Source organism: Polypterus senegalus, chromosome 12 (genome assembly GCF_016835505.1).
Source record: "Polypterus senegalus isolate Bchr_013 chromosome 12, ASM1683550v1, whole genome shotgun sequence".
Taxonomy (NCBI): domain Eukaryota; kingdom Metazoa; phylum Chordata; class Cladistia; order Polypteriformes; family Polypteridae; genus Polypterus; species Polypterus senegalus.
In genome coordinates, this window is record NC_053165.1 from 107,305,115 (window position 1) to 107,322,234 (window position 17,120).

General features: G+C 35.4%; 1 protein-coding gene across 2 annotated transcripts in view; it reads left to right on the forward strand.

Moving 5' to 3' along the window:
* Positions 1 to 1,872: 1,872 nt before the first annotated feature.
* The window catches only part of edc3 (enhancer of mRNA decapping 3 homolog (S. cerevisiae)), a 68,706-nt gene continuing 53,458 nt past the window's right edge, over positions 1,873 to 17,120 (forward strand). For both annotated transcript variants that reach the window (XM_039773177.1, XM_039773178.1), the window contains exons 1-3: positions 1,873 to 2,029; positions 4,140 to 4,318; positions 7,573 to 7,838. In XM_039773177.1, coding sequence (XP_039629111.1) covers positions 4,155 to 4,318; positions 7,573 to 7,838 — 430 coding nt within the window. In that variant the 5' untranslated portion in view covers positions 1,873 to 2,029; positions 4,140 to 4,154. The remainder of the gene's footprint in view (positions 2,030 to 4,139; positions 4,319 to 7,572; positions 7,839 to 17,120) is intronic.

Sequence of the window (17,120 nt, forward strand, 5' to 3'; positions counted from 1 at the left end):
GCCTAGGTAGAACAAGCAAATTCCAGATGGACAATATACATGCACAGGTTTTAAATCCAGGTTACTGAATCTGTAAAATAGCAGAATGTCCAGGGTAAACATGTACAAAAAATAATAATATTTTAATTTACTTTTACAAGCTCAGGATAAGCACGCTAAATTCATAACTCTAGAAACAAATCCCAGTCAGATAAAAACAAATCAGGAAATGTTCAAAGGCATATTGAATCAACTGTCCATTTTGCAAACCTTTTTACTTCATGCCACAATCACAGGGTGGAAAAACCTATCCCTATAACATCAATCACAAGGCCCGGACCACTAAGACAATACACTCAATCCTGCACCCATACCAAAATATCTATTACTCCATTAAGCTAAATTTGTTTTAATTGCAAGTTTTCTAAGGAAGTGTTGGTTATCTTATCAGCAATGGGTGCAAGGCAGCAACTAACTCTAAACAAGACACCATTTTAATACATAGCACAGTCATGCACAAGCAACCATAAACTGAGTTAGGCAGGTTTTAGAATGTTATGCTATGTTATGTTATGACAATGCTGAACAGTCAACTATGAGCAAAAAAAAAGTATGAAATAGACTAAAAACCCAGCATATGAGCTTGGGATTTCATTTTACCTGACAGCGGATCCATTTTCAAGTCAGGTTAATACTGTTTAGTGTTTCAAAAGACCTCAAAGTATATCAGAAGCAGAAAACGATCATGTACTGGACAAGTCTATCACTGGAAATACTTGAGCAGACAACTACACTCAATCAAACAGCCAAATAAATGTCAACAATTAACCAAAGACACATATACTCTACTAAAATTCTAACTTTAAAATTATTGTAACAATAATGATGCTGGAGTATAACAAGTCTCAGATGAAAAGGTCAGTTGAACGGTTATGTTTTTGCATGAATGTATAACAGTTTGTAGGGAACCTACTATTAGTTCCGGATGGCACCACTAGAAAGAGGTTTTTAAATGAACTACTACTGTCATCTTTAATTCAACTCCTGTATTAATTGAATCTGCTGTTCCTAGATTAATTGAAAATGTACCCAAGTAATGGTTTTAAATACTGAGTAAGATGTGCACAACGTGATGTGTTTAAGGCCTCTAATTCTAATAAACAATACTACTGAAATAACATTAATTCTGCAGAACGTACTCTGCAGAATTTAAAGCCATTTTCGTCAAAATTTTCAGTGTTAAAATTATTAGATAAAAATGTATGTCTGTCTACCAAAAACATATTAATTGTACATATACCAATACATTGTATACTGCAGAATAATTTATATTTACACTTCTAAGTACCTATAAAGTAAAATACTCTAATCAGCAAATTATCCCCTTTAAAGCAGGAAATAGTCTCCGATTGACGGACACATTGGTTTTTATCAAATCACTGACGGAACAGTATTACGGTATAGACTCAGTATCCTATTTTACAGGATTTCTAGTTAATCAAATACAACAAAATAAATGAAGTTTCTGCTAATATTTTAATATTTTTCTCTTATATATAAGACACACAAAACGCAGAATTAAACGATGAAATGCCATTTCGAAGTTTTAGTATTGAAATCCGTACATTTCACCGTCTGCCTTTCGCGTTATTTATGAAGAAAATAACATAACTACTCTTTTCTTTAGCATTGATGTTAAGTACCCCAGACAATAAAAAGCAGTGTTTTTCCTTAATCTTAATATTAATCTTAAGAAGTTCATATGCACTTCCTACGCTGATTACCACCCTCAACCAGCTCTTGGGACTGTGCGGTAACTTCCGCATGACTCCCGGTGACGTCATGAAATAGCGTCGTTGTTTATAGTAGATTTAGGAAGTGACGTCAGGACCATGAGGCCTATAGCTTCAGCAAGCTAGTGTTGGAATAGTTAGAAGTTAAAAGGCAATAAGCAAATGAAAAAAAACATATTTTGTATAAACGCTCGAATATTTCAGATTTATATATACATAGTGCTGTAATTTTGAAGGTTGTTCTGCAGTGGTTGGAGGTAAGCGAGTTACACGTAGCGAAAACACAATACAAACCGTTTTAATAGTAATGACGAAATCTGTTTCAGCGCTCTTTTACATACCATCGGATAATACTGTTATGAACAAAAGTTGCGATAATCCTTATTATTTTTTCGAGTATGTAATACTTTTATACAGGACTCGGTACTGATTTTCAGTACCATTAATCATGGTTGTTGTGTACGCATTTTTAAAATCCCGATTTAGATTTATGTAATGTTTTCAAATATTCACGAATATAATTTCATGTCAATGGTTATGTACACTGAGCCTCCTATGTCTTTATGTCTTCTGAAGTGAGCGCGGTACTGTAATAAACGTAATGTACACGTATGACGTCTCTTTCTGAAAGATGTAACAATTTTATAGAAGTAGTCTGTTAATCGCAGAGAGAAGCAGTATAAAAAGTATACTTGTATGCAATATGTATGCACGCTGCAAGATAATTTTGTCTAACCAATAATTCATAGGTTTAATTTGAAACGCTCTTTTTTCCGAGTCTTAATATTAATGGTAGTTTTAACAGTTTCGGATTCTTAAACTCCCAACCATCCCCCCTACCCCCCAAAGGTGTTGAATCGGGCTAGAAGCACTGAAAACAGAAAATGAGTTCTTAGGTGATGATCTTTAAAGCAAAAGAGAACAATGGCGCAAATTTAATATTGAATTTTTCTTTTTTTTTTAACATTTTAAGAAAAGTAGCATATATCGAGTATTGAAACAAATTCTGCATTCAGCAGAGCCAACAAATTCACAGTGTTGTAAGATATGTTGATGAGGCACAGATGTGTAACATACAGTATTAGAATGCAATGATAAAACCAGGTATCGGTTTGGCCAAGTAGCATACAAGTCGCTATTCCAAAGGTTATGATGAACACTGGGTGCAGTATAACGGCTGGAAAACCCCAATATGCTCAGAACGCGAACATGTCACAATACTAAACGTCATAGGAAAATAATGTATCATTTATTTTTACCGTTTAATACTTGCAGAAAGCCTTCCTTAATTACCATATAAAGTACTAAATGTACAAACCAAAGTTTAATTGAGCAAAAAAATATTTGGAAAATGTTTTATATGTGGGGGTTCAGGAAATTAAATTGTCCCAGTAAGAAACCCTTAAAAGTAATGTTGTGCTTGCACATCATTTTAGAGTAGGCTTTGCTGATTCACTATTTCAGGGCATGGTCTTGCCTTTTTATTTTCTCAGGTGTTACCTACTGTTGTGGGGAAATTTCTTAAGATTTTAATTAAGAAACAGGCACTAAATATTTTTCACAAAGTCATGTACTATACACATTGAACCCAGACTTTTTTTGTGACATTTGCTGCAAAATTTTAAACTTAAGTAGAAACTTCTTGTTTACAATGGCTTTTCAAAGTCGTAATCAACAGTATTAATTCTGGTGGGTGATATTTCCACTTAGATCTGTTAGTTCCATGGTGTTTAAAGAAAGGCTATCATATTTAATATTAAAATTAAAGTTTATAAAAAATACAAATGTAACAAAGTTTTGGTTATAAATTTTTAATATTCCTTGCCATTGATTTATTGCTAAATTCTATATGGCTCATCTATAAGCAATTACTTTACTTTTTTTCTTTAATTGGGGAAGAATGAGAGATGAAATATGTGCATGTTTTTGTTTCTTTTTAACCTTTAAGTAATCCAGCGTTAGATCATAATACCTTTTACTAATATAAACTTAAACTACTAACCCAGCAGTTATATGTCTGGCAATAGTTTTCTACAGACATATATTTTAAAACTCTCACTTAAGAAAATGTGTGGGTAGGCATGAGTATCAAAAGGTTTTTTTATATGCTTGAAAAGTGAGAAAGGCAAACAACTATTTTAAATTCATTAATGCACCAAGAAGGTGGCCAGCTAGTCCATTTCATTCCCAGTAAAGTAAAGCAGCCTGTATGTTGTGCTCCTTGATTTTAGAAAAAGAAAATTGAAAACACATCCAGCATCATTACATGATTCCTGTAGTATCTGTACTGCTTTTTAATTATGAGTTATATTATTTGAATAAAACATTTATGAAAAGTTTTTAATATACTGTTTTTGTGTTTTGAAGGTGTATTTTTCCAAAATGGCTACAGACTGGCTTGGAAGTTTAGTTTCTATAAATTGTGGAGAGACATTAGGTGTTTTCCAGGGGAAGGTGTCATCTGTTGATCAGACTACTCAGACAATCTCATTAAGAGAGCCTTTTCACAATGGAATCAAATGCCCTGTCCCTGAAGTCACATTCAGGTAAAGAAATGCTCACATATGCTATTGTCTTCATCTCTTCCTTTGTATATTCTGCTGTAATAATTTCAGTCAAGTGTACAGAAAAAGGTATGAGCAGTCCATAACCATTTTGTATCAGAAAGTTATGTAAACATTGGGTAATGCATAAGAATTCACACTACAAGACTGATATTTCCCCCAACAGTTACCTAATGAGAGATGGTTGTTTTTATACTGATTTAGTTATTTGCTTGAAATTATTCTGATTTATAACTAGCACAAATACTTTCATGCAGACATTCAGCAACCCACACCGTGTAACCTGGAGTTGTAGAGCAGTGGAGCTTATCCCAGTGCAGTGGGTGCTAGATAATGAAGATGACAGGTGTACAGCCCTGCAGAAGTGTAAGTGGGGGGAAAAAAGTACCATTCACTTAGTTACACATGCTATAACATACACGAGGTACAGATCTAACGAATAAGACTCAAATAAAATAAACTTGAAAATAGCAAGTGGTGCAAATTGAATAAATATATGGAATTACTGAATAATGGGGAATAGTAGATGAACTGGCACCCTGTACAACTACTGTTCCAACCTTTTGCCAGATGCTTGCTGGTACAGGCTCTGTCTTCCCCTTGACCCTGCCTTGGATAAAGCAAATTTACAGATGATGGATGAATAGTTGTAAAGGGCATTTACATCATAACGAATGAGCAATATAAAGTTTTCTGGTTGTATTTATGAATTCCTATTAATGTTGATAGTGAAGAATTCAACTGACAATAAGTAAACTCTCCTAGGTTTAGGTTTATGTAGTTTTTTTCATACTTTTCTAATTTAATATCTGAATTTTTTTAGAGTATGCTTTCCTGTTTTGTTTTTCATTGCCTAGATGTAAATTTTAAATAGCAAGTAATATTTTTTTTCTGAATGTTTTTTGATTTTCTGATTGAGCTGAATAGAAGACATGATAGGTTATATTTGTGGATTATGGAGAGAGTTAACAGAAGCATATAGAAGTATTATAATGCACATATGTAACACAAGTGTTGACCATGGGCTCTACAAACATATGACAGCAAGAGTTAAAAGGGAAATTAGAAATAAAAATTGTAGCTGGAGAAGAATTTTATCTCTAATGCAAAAAATACACAAATGATATTATTAAATTATAACTTTGGTATTTTTGAAGTCAGTTATGTTTTCACACTTATGGTATTCATTAGTTTTCCATGATAAATTCCAAAATGTAATTTTTTTTTTTTTTTAATTTTTAAAATGTTGCACCTGTTCTTCTGGTTTAAAGTGTCTTCCTCAGGGACTTAGTGCAAACATGAAAACAAAAGTCTTAAAACTAATTGCTAAAATTCAGATCCAGAGATTCTAGAATTGTTTCCGTCCCTGATTTCATCCAGTGCCCCATGAATATCCCTTTGGCCATGAAGATTGCACTGCATAACTGTAAGCAGCCTGGTGGTGCTGATCAAGCAGAAGTGGCACACAAAGCAGTTAAAATAAAGATTGTCAATGTCGATTCCTTACTAATTACTGTTCATTAGTTTGATTCCCTAATAGATCTGTTGTCATTTACAGGTAGCTCCTGGGTTATAAACAAATCCCATTCTATCAACTTTTGTAACCCGATTTTATATGAAAGTGGAACTTGCACAGAAATTGTCCATTAATTAAAATGTTACTCAACAATGGATAACATCTTATTACCTATTTTACTGAAAAAAAAGTAGAAATAAAACGACAGTGAAGTGATATTACTTTAAATCTCAAAACACAAATATTTTTAATTAGAATAAATCATATATACAGTTTAATAACATTATGCTGTAGTACTAGGTTGTTGTACCATGTTAGCCATTATGAATGTAGTGAGAAGTCAAGCAAAATGCCAATAAAAGGTGTAATTTTGCTTGACTTCTTAACATTTTGCTTAAACATCCCATAGTTTTTGAAGTTGTTCCATAGTGAGTTGAGAGGGACCCACTTTTTTAACGCTTGCCGTTTGCTGCTACTTTATCTTTACATAAGAATGGTGTCTTGCTAAGTGTGCTCTCAGATTCGTTGTGTTCCCTGAATATTTTATTTTGGCATGGCACAATTTGCAGACGGCATGGCTCTTGTCAATCTCCTTAGCGCCTTCTTTATTGTGAAAGCCAAAATGAACCCACACTTCCTCTTTGTACACCGCAGTAGCCGGTCTGACTCCTCTGGATTCATCCATCAATTGTCGTGTTACTAGTGAGCTCGGTTTGTTACTGCACGATCCACGTTGTCTGCCAGATCTGCATGCCTGAGTATTGAAAGCCTACATACCTAATAGAATCAACCCTTACGCTATTTCCTGTCTCAATTTATGCTGTTACGTTAGCTGCTATCTTGTGTTTGGGGGTTTAAACGCAACATGAACTGTATGCCTTGAATATTTGAATGTAAACTAGTAATTAAAAATCAATACCGCGTTTTTGAGAATCAGAAAACATAATATTGAAATACTGAAGTGTATGAATGTTTTTTTACACCGCTACTTGCTACTATATTTTGTTGTATTGGAATTTATTCCTGTATATTTAAAAAAAAATGCCTTATGGTCTTTGTGATGTGGTAATTGTTGCATTAACACAGTAACGTGTGATAAGCAAACTTAGTACCAGCTTGTTGTCATTTTCATAAAATCTTGGATAAGTAATGTCATAATTGTGACAGAAATTGATAATGGCACTTTACCAACATTCCTATTAAGTCAAGGCATATATATATAAAAGAAAATACCATGAAAATAAATTCAGTGGTAACAATTGTTTTTTATATTACATTAAATACTTGTAGCTTTATTTAATGTATTAGAATTTCAAAATGTACATATTATTCAGAAATATGAACCAAGCATTTCTTGTATATTTTTTCAGGTAAACTTATTTAACAGTTAACTTTTTTTGTTCTAGGCACATTCATTTTCTCTTAAACTATGTGTCCTGTTTTTGGAGTTTTTTGCAACTTTTTGGTTACGATTTATTTATTATTAATGAACAGAAAATGTAACAGTTTACATATTTAAAGTATAAACTATGATAGTGGGAAATGGGAATGTTAGGACCATTAACACATAACGACTGTCTTGTTAAAAATTATATTCTTTAAAAGGTACTAAATTCAGTTAGAAGGTTATAATAATTTCTGTTTTTGCGTTGTGATTGAACCTGTATTATATTGATTTATTTGCTGTTTTGTTTTTTTTTTTTGTTTTTTTTTTTAAAAGTGCCATGGACATCAAAGAACTCAAGATTTTAGAAATCCCTGGTAGTAGTCATGGAATACAATCAGATTCGCTTCCATTAGCTCATAACTCAAGAAATGCAAAAGGAACTGTTATACCTAGTACTGCACCAGTTGCAGTGCCTCGTAAAGATGAAGTAAAAACTCAAGAAGGCTTCAACTCGCCTCAGCAGTGTTCAAAGAGTTATGGAGAACGTCACTTTGAAGCTTTCACTCAAGCTAAAGGTTTTCGCCGACGTCACAATTCATGTAAGTATAAATTGCATTGCCATTCTTTTAATTGTAATTTTAAAAGTAACTTCTGTTAGGCTTGAATAAGAATACAAAAAAGCATGGAAAATACTTGTAAGAGAAGTTTGAAGTTCAAAGAAATACCTTTGATCACAACTCTTACTGAACAGAGAAATTGGAAATGACAATGTGAATCGGGTGGGTTTTCCTTTTACTTTCCTAATTACACTTGTAATAAATTAAGGATGGTTTTAGTTATAGGACAGAAACCACTGCTAAATAGCACTGTGTTTTTAGTTAGAAATTGTTGTTCTTGGTTGTTTTTAGTACATGTGGGTGAACATTTGTTAAAGTTGCTATTGGAAATACATGTTCTGTTTCACTAAATGTAGCACTATGTGAATATCAAGGATTGTATTCCATAATATAAAACATTTTTTTAACCAGAATCAAGTATATTAGCTGATTATTGTCCTTTTGTTTTTAAAAATTATCTGCCTTGGTAAATCACATCGGCACACTCCTACTGTATTTACAGATTATTGTTTTTTTATTTTATTTTAAAGGCTCTGCCTTACTTTTACCTTGGTATTTTGTTGGTGACGAATGTTCGCTAATATTTTTGCTGTACATAAAAACTACATTTACCATGAGGTATGCAAGCAGCACTGTGGCATAGTGATTACTTGTAGTAGTACTGCCTCGTGAATTCCACTTGCTTGATTTGACTCCCATGTCTAGTCATATAGTCATAAGATATTCTGCTAATGATTTTGAAGTTCACTTTCATTGAGTACTCACTGCTTCCAGCTAAATGCCATCAAAGTTAATATCCAGTCATTTGTGAGTGTGCAGAGAATACAAATCGGTAATTTGCAAATCCTTGGAAATGCATTCATTGCTTGGCAGCATTGATTTATTTGCATTTAATTTAGTTTATTGAACATGCTTTTAGAAATTTACACTTTTTTTTCCACTATTGATTCAACACATACTCGTCTTCTTTTGGCTGTTCCCATTAGGTGTCACCACAAAGGATCATCTGTTTCCATATTTTCCTGTACTCTGAATCTTGCTCTGTCATACTCACCACCTACATGTCCTCTTTCTCCACATCCATAAACCTCCTCTTAATCCTTCCTCTTTTCATCTTGCCTGGCAACATCATTCCTAACATCCTTCTTCCAATATACATAGCATTTCTTCTCTCTGGCTTTGTCTCCAAACTGTCTAGCCTGAGCTGACCTTCTAATATACTCATTCCTAATCCTTGGCACACTCAATGCAAATCATGCCATTTTTAACTCTGCCACCTTCAGCTCTGTCTCCTGTCTTTTTGTCAGTGCCACTGTCTCTAACCCATATAACATAGCTAGTCTCACTACTATCTTGCAGACCTTCCCTTTCAGTCTTGCTGGTACCTGTCTGCCACAAATCAATCCTGACGCTCTTCTTCACCCACCTGTTACTCTGTACTGTTGATTCCAAGTATTTACCATATATATTTGCATAAAAGTTAGGTCTTGAAACCCAAAAAATCGATCATAAAAGCAGACCCCTGTTCAAAAATACAACACTTTTTTTTTAACATCTTCCTGCTTCCTCCAATCTCACGACAGTTTCTCAGATACATCGAATTTTGTTGCAGCAGTGCAGTTACCCATTTCTTTCGCCACTTCAGCAGCTTTTAATTTAAAATCAGCTTCATATTTTCTTCTGATCGAACGCTCCATCGTAGATAAGGGATGATCTTACGATAAAGGTGTATGAGGATGTGAGATACACAAAACGGTGCAAACGTCACTTTGGAATAGTTCAGGTATTACCATATGGTCACGTAGGCACAATACATTAAAAAAATGCAGTGTGCTCCGTGGATACTCTCTCAGGTGGACGTTAGCATATCATAATCTCTTGGACCAATAGCGTGTGTTTTCCGCATTTGACTTATACGACAGACATTATAAAATACGGAAATTATATGGTTAAATCAATCCCCAACTTATCCGCAGGAAAACTTAAATGCAAGTTTATTAGGAAAACTCATCCACGTTCACCATCTCTACTCCATGCATTCTCACCATTCCTCTGACCTCCCTCTCATTTACACACATACAAGTGCTGGTCATAAAATTAGAATATCATGACAAAGTTGATTAATTTCAGTAATTCCATTCAAAAAGTGAAACTTGTATATTAGATTCATTCATTACACACAGACTGATGTATTTCAAATGTTTATTTCTTTTAATTTTGATGATTATAACTGACAACTAATGAGTCCCAAATTCAGTATCTCGGAAAATTAGAATATCAATTAAGACCAATGCAAAAAAAGGATTTTTAGAAATGTTGGCCAACTGAAAGGTATGAACATGAAAAGTATGAGAATGTACAGCACTCAATATTTAGTTGGGGCTCCTTTGGCATGGATTACTGCAGCAATGCGGCGTGGCATGGAGTCGATCAGTCTGTGGCACTGCTCAGGTGTTATGAGAGCCCATGTTGCTCTGATAGTGGCCTTCAGCTCTTCTGAATTGTTGGGTCTGGCGTATTGCATCTTCCTCTTCACAATACCCCATATATTTTCTATGGGGTTAAGGTCAGACGAGTTTGCTCTTCAATCAAGAACAGGGATACCATGGTCCTTAAACCAGGTACTGGTAGTTTTGGCACTGTGTGCAGGTGCCAGGTCCTGTTGGAAAATGAAATCTGCATCTCCATAAAGTTCGTTAGCAGCAGGATGCATGAAGTGCTCTACAACTTCCTGGTAGACAGCTGCGTTGACCTTGGACCTCAGAAAACACAATGGACCAACACCAGCAGATGACATGGCACCCCAAACCATCACTGACTGTGGAAACTTTACACTGAACCTCAAGCAACGTGGATTCTGTGCTTCTCCTCTCTTCCTCCAGACTCTGGGACCTTGATTTCCAAAGGAAATGCAAAATTTACTTTCATCAGAGAACATAACTTTGGACCACTCTGCAGCAGTTTTGTCTTTAGCCCAGGCGAGACGCTTCTGACGCTGTTTCTTGTTCAAGAGTGGCTTGACACAAGGAATGCGACAGCTGAAACCCATGTCTTGCATACGTCTGTGCGTGGTGGTTCTTGAAGCACTGACTCCAGCTGCAGTCCACTCTTTGTGAATCTCCCCCACAGTTTTGAATGGGTTTTGTTTCACAATCCTCTCCAGGGTGCGGTTATCCCTATTGCTTGTACACTTTTTTCTACCACATCTTGTCCTTCCCTTCGCCTCGCTATTAATGTGCTTGGACACAGAGCTCTGTGAACAGCCAGCCTCTTAAGCAATGACCTTTTGTGTCTTGCCCTCCTTGTGCAAGGTGTCAGTGGTCATCTTTTGGACAACTGTCAAGTCAGCAGTCTTCCCCATGATTGTGTAGCCTACAGAACTAGACTGAGAGACCATTTAAAGGCTTTTGCAGGTGTTTTGAGTTAATTTGCTGATTAGAGTGTGGCACCAGGTGTCTTCAATATTGAACCTTTTCACAATATTCTAATTTACCGAGATACTGAATTTGGGACTTTCATTAGTTGTCAGTTGTAATTATCAAAATTAAAAGAAATAAACATTTGAAATACATCAGTCTGTGTGTAATGAATGAATCTAATATACATGTTTCACTTTTTGAATGGAATTACTGAAATAAATCAACTTTGTCATGATATTCTAATTTTATGACCAGCACTTGTATATTCTGTCTCGGTCCTACTGACCTTCATTCCTCTCCTCTCTAGAACATAACTCCACCTCTTCAGGGTCTTTGCAACCTGCTCCCTACTCTCGTTACAGGTCACATCATCATCTGTCCATCACCATTGTAAATAAGAAAAGGCTCAAAGCTGATCCCTGATGTAATCCTACCTCCACCTTGAATACATCAGTCACTCCTATTGCAGACCTCACCACTGTCACACTTCCCTCATACATATCCGGTATCACTCTTGCATACTTCTTTGCCACTCTCCACTTCTTTGTACAATGCAACTCCTCACAAGGTACCCTATCATATGCTTTCTCTAGATCCACAAAGACACATTGCAACTCCTTTTCCCCTTCTTCATACTTCTCCACCAACATTTTCAGAACAAACATCACATCTGTAGTGCTCTTTGCCAGTATGAAACCATTCTGCTGCTCATTAATAATCACCTCCCTAGTTAACTTAGCTTCTACTACTCTTTCCCATTACTTCATGCTGTGACTGATCAATTTTATCCTTCTGTAATTACTACAGTTCTGCTCATCACCCTTATTCTTAAAAATCAGTACCCGTACACTTCTTCTCTACACCTCAATCATCCTCTCACTTTCCAAGACTGCATTAAACAGTCTGGTTTAAACACTCCACTTCCATCTCCCTTAAACACTTCCATGCATGTACAGGTATGTTATCTGGACCAACAGCGTTCCCGTTCTTTATACTCTTTATAGCCATCTTTACTTTATCCTTGCTAGTTGGTTGCACATCCTGATTCACTATCTCCATATCATCCAACCTTCTCTCTCATGCATTCTCTTCATTCATCAGCCTCTCAACGTATTCTTTTCATCTGCTCAATACACTCTCCTCGCTTGTGAGTATATTTCTGTCATTATCCTTTATCACCCTAACCCGCTGCACATCTTTCTCATCTTGAACCTTCTGTCTAGCCAATTGATACATGTCATTTTCTCCCTCCTTAGTCTCCATCCTCTCATACAACTCATCATTTGCTTTCTCTTTCCTTCACCACCTTCCTCTTCACTTTGTCTTATCTCTTTGTACTATCCCACTTCTTCGACAGCATCTTCCTTGTATACTCTCCTGTACTTCACCATTCCACCACCAGGTTTCTTTCTCCTCCTTCCACTGTCCAGATTTCACACCAAGCACCTTTCTAGCTATCTTGTGTATCACTTCTGCTGTAGTTGCCCAGCTATCTTCACTGCCAGTAAGAGCCTGTTTTGCCTCCTACCTGAATTCTACCTTACAGTGTTCCTTTTGCAACTTTCACTGTTTGATCCTTGGCTCTGCCCTCACTCTCTCCGTCATCTTGATCTTTTTCTTTTTATATTTTTATTCATTGTAATTAGAAACAGATAATATTCCATACAGTCAAGTCAAATTTAACAAATCAAAGCAAAATTCAACCACCATCCAAGAGAAAAAGAAAGGATCCAGAAACCAAATAAAAGGGTATTCTTTTCTCCAAAACGGAAACTTATTCTAAAATGTTATTGATTAGATCCTGCCACATTTTAAAAAAGTTTTGAACAGATCCTGTAAGTGAGAATTAGATTTTTTCCAATTTAAGGTAGTATAGAACATCTGTTACCTACAGACTTAAGAGTTGTGAGGTGGGATTCTTCCAGTTGAGCAAGATAAGTCTACATGCTAGTAGTATAGTAAAGGGGCTTACAATTTGTTTGTCTTTTGCACTTTAATTGTGACACCAAGGCTGTCTGATAGGCATGTTAAGATTTTTGTCCAAAATGTTGTTAATTTGGTGCATGCCTAGAACATGTGGCCCATTGAACCTGGAGCTTGATTGCAATGTTCACAGGTTCAATCTTGCCCTGAAAACATTTTGGACAGTTTTAAACATGATAAATGTGCTTAATAAAATATTTTAAGTTGAATGGCAGAATGCTTTGCACATATGGAGCTCGAGTATATTCTGTACATAGCTGTCTTCCACCACTTTTCTGAAATACTAAGTGACAAATCCTTTCCCCAGTGTACTCTGGGGTCTTTGAAAGGAAGAGACTTTAAAAAGCTTTTTATAAACTGTAGAGATGCTTTCTGCATCTTCAAGACTGATCGATAATTATTCTGAAATAAAACAAGGTGGAATATGAGAAAAACTGAGCAGGTTCTGTTTAGCAAAGTTTCTAGCTTGAAAGTAGTGGAGGAATTGTGTTGATGAGAAGGTGTATTTGAAGCGTAAATGTTTGTAGGATGCAAAGGCATTATCTATGTATAGGTCTCTAAGTGTTTTAAGCCTGGACATTTCACAGACATTGAATAGTGTATATGTTTGAGAGGGTGGTAAAAGGCGATTGTTAGGTAGAAGTGCAACAGATAAAAGCTTTTTTGTCTTAAAGTGCTTCCATCATTGGTTCCATATTCTGAGAGAATGAAGGGTAATTGTATTTTAGTGTAATGATGGTAGTTTGTATTAACTGGGGCGTAGAGCATGTTAAGAAGCACTGCAAGATTTTATTTCTATTGCAGACCAGGCTTATGTATATTCATCAATTGGTGTCAATGGCCATGTCTTTATAGCTTGTATATTTGCCGCCGAATAATATAAATGAAATATGGGTAGTGCCATACCCCGTTCTGATTTAGGTCGTTGTAGTGTCACCCTTTGGATGCATGGATGCTTCAAATTCTACGTAAATTAAGTTATAATTGAGTCTAATTTCTAAAAAAAATTAATTTATATGGGGATGCTTTGAAACTGGATGAACAGCTTGGTAAGGATGGTCAACTTAATGTTGATTCTCCCTGATATCGTAAGTTGGAGGGTAGATCATGTAGTCCCGTCTCATTTAATTTTTTTCCATGCGGATAGCAAAATTTTGTTGAAAAAGAGCTTTATATTTGCTTATAATATTTACCCCTAGATACTTAAACTGATCTGCTAATGTTAATAGGAAGGTGTCCAGTCCAATATTATGTGCTAGAGAATTCACTGGAAAAAGCACACTTTTATTCAAATTGATTTTGAGTCAGGATATCTTTTGAAAATCTGCTAATGCTTTTAGGACTACTGTCACTGCTGGTATCTCTAATGAATCAAGAAACTCATTAGATTGTGTCTTATCTTCTTTAAACCGAGTAGAATATAAGAACTTGTAGTACGCTTTAAATGTGTAAGTTATATTTTTATGGTCAATAATTTTATCTCCATCTGTGTTGTTAATTGTACTTATTGCATTACAGACTTCCTGCTTGTGGATTTGTTGGGCTACATTCTTATTGGCATTTTCTCCGTGTCCATAATAATGATGTTGCAATTTAAAGATAAACTGTAAAGATAGGCTGTTTAAGATAAACTCTATAGGCAAAGACAGGCAGTATATATATGACCCTCAGGCATTATAAGCAGGTTAGGAGGGATGAATTCAGAAAATGGATGGATGTATTGATAAATATTTGTTATTGTACTGTTCTTTTTTTCTGATCAAGTAATAAATATATTTTTCTTTGATTGTGTCACTTCAGTGTGTGGAGAATCAAGTGATTTACCTGTGCGAAGGTGTGCGTTTTTCAAGTGGTTCTTATCACAATCATCTGTAACCTGTTGTTTTGTTTGTTTTTTTTTTTTATTATAACTTTATGCAAAAAGGTTAACAATGTGTGAGTGTGTTTGTATAATATCTGAATAAATATTAGGGTGGTCAAATTAGACAATGAAAAAATTTCAAGCTTAGGTTACGAATTTTGGGTGTACATCCTTTTATTATACGTGAATATTACTAATAACATTTTCATGCGGTGTGTCTGCAAAGCTTGAAGTGCTTATAACGTATGCTCTGTTGTGTAAATACTACAATCTTCAAACAAAGCCCATCACAAAAACTGGATTCTATGGGCGTACTAAGAGATGAAAGAGAAAGCAGAACCAGACACACTTAGCACTGCCTGTACTCGCCCCATTGGGAGATATTTCAATTTATTGTTTTACTGCATTGAATCAGTGTTGATTTAATTTGGCTTTTTTGACATTAATCAAAGGAAAAAGACTGTTTAATGTCAAAGAGAAAACATATCTCTTCCAAGTGGTTGGAATTAATTACCAGTATAAAGCACAAAATAATCTATTGACCCTCCCATTTACAGATGCAGGAAAAATGTATGTAATATAATGTAACACACAGAGTGTCTGCTGAGAAATTTAAACGAGCACTGCTGTCACAGAAAATGTTCTTTAAAATTGTGATTTTTAAGCCTTTATAAATGGAAAACCAGAAGTACTGCAGTTTTCATTAATGAGAACATTTTAGCATAAAACAACAGAGATGTCCGGTTTAAGAGTGAATCACAACAGGAGCAGAACAATACTTTTAGGCTACTGGAGAGAGAGGTTAGGAGCACGTTTTGCCGCACCCACCACATGACAAACCAACTTAGGATCCCAGATTAGGACCCGAGTGCAGCCATGCATCGGGAGACACCTCAGCACCACACTAGTTCAGATGGAATGGAACCAGTGTGAGGTTTTTTATGGTGGCTGGATTACCAACCCCCAGGTTTTCCCTCCATGTTGGAGGGCCTACATGCAGGGCTGGAGAAGTGTTTAAAAATCTGCTCCTAATTACACCTACTGTGTAATCAAAAAATTGCACAGTGGATTATGAAAAAAAATTGTCCCAGACTGCATTTTCAAGGGGTTTAATGACAATAACAAGGCAACCATTCAAAATTGCAAAATGGGTGGCTTTGCTAAAACAGTTCTACAAAATATGTAAAACATTGCTTAAAGTATATGGAATAATACAATGCTAAATAGTGCAAAGTAAAACCAACAATCATTACTGTATTTACAATTGAATGTCAACTTTTGCCTTCAAAAAATATATCCACCTATCCATTATCCAAGCCGCTGTATCCTAACACAGGGTCACAGGGGTCAGCTGGAGCCAATCCGAACCAGCACAGGGCACAAGGCAGGAAGAAATCCCGGGCAGGGCGCCAGCCCTCCGCAATTTTTTAAATATATTTGAATAGTGGTATTTGCTCTAACAGTTCTGAATCAAAAAGATCACCTTAACCAAAATCCTAACTTAGAAAATTTGGTTATCTGTCCGTCCTAAATGTTGGGAATCGTACAGAGTTCTGCCTTACTTAAACATATGCAAATTGTATGTATATGTGTATATGTGTGCGTGTATATGTGTATGTTTACCATAGTTAACTAAGTAAACTTTCTTCTGTATATCCTTTGATTGTTTAACAAGAGAATATATTTTAATAAGCTTACTCTCCTCAACATTTAACACAGATACCTATTCAGTATAAAAGCATTTATGAGATCACACTCATTCCTTTGGCTGCTGTAGTCCTTCTAAGTATAATGGTGGCCCAAGTTGTGTCATAAACAAATTTAGTTATTAGTGTGTGGTTAATAGTCTGAAAATGCTGAACCAGTCAAGTTGTACACTAAATTATCTGTTACTTGATACATGTCTTAAAAGAATAAGATGCTGTCCTCTGGTTTTTCTTGACACCTAAAAATATAAAGCTGACTTGCAAAGCACTAATAATAAAACATAAAGCAGTGTGT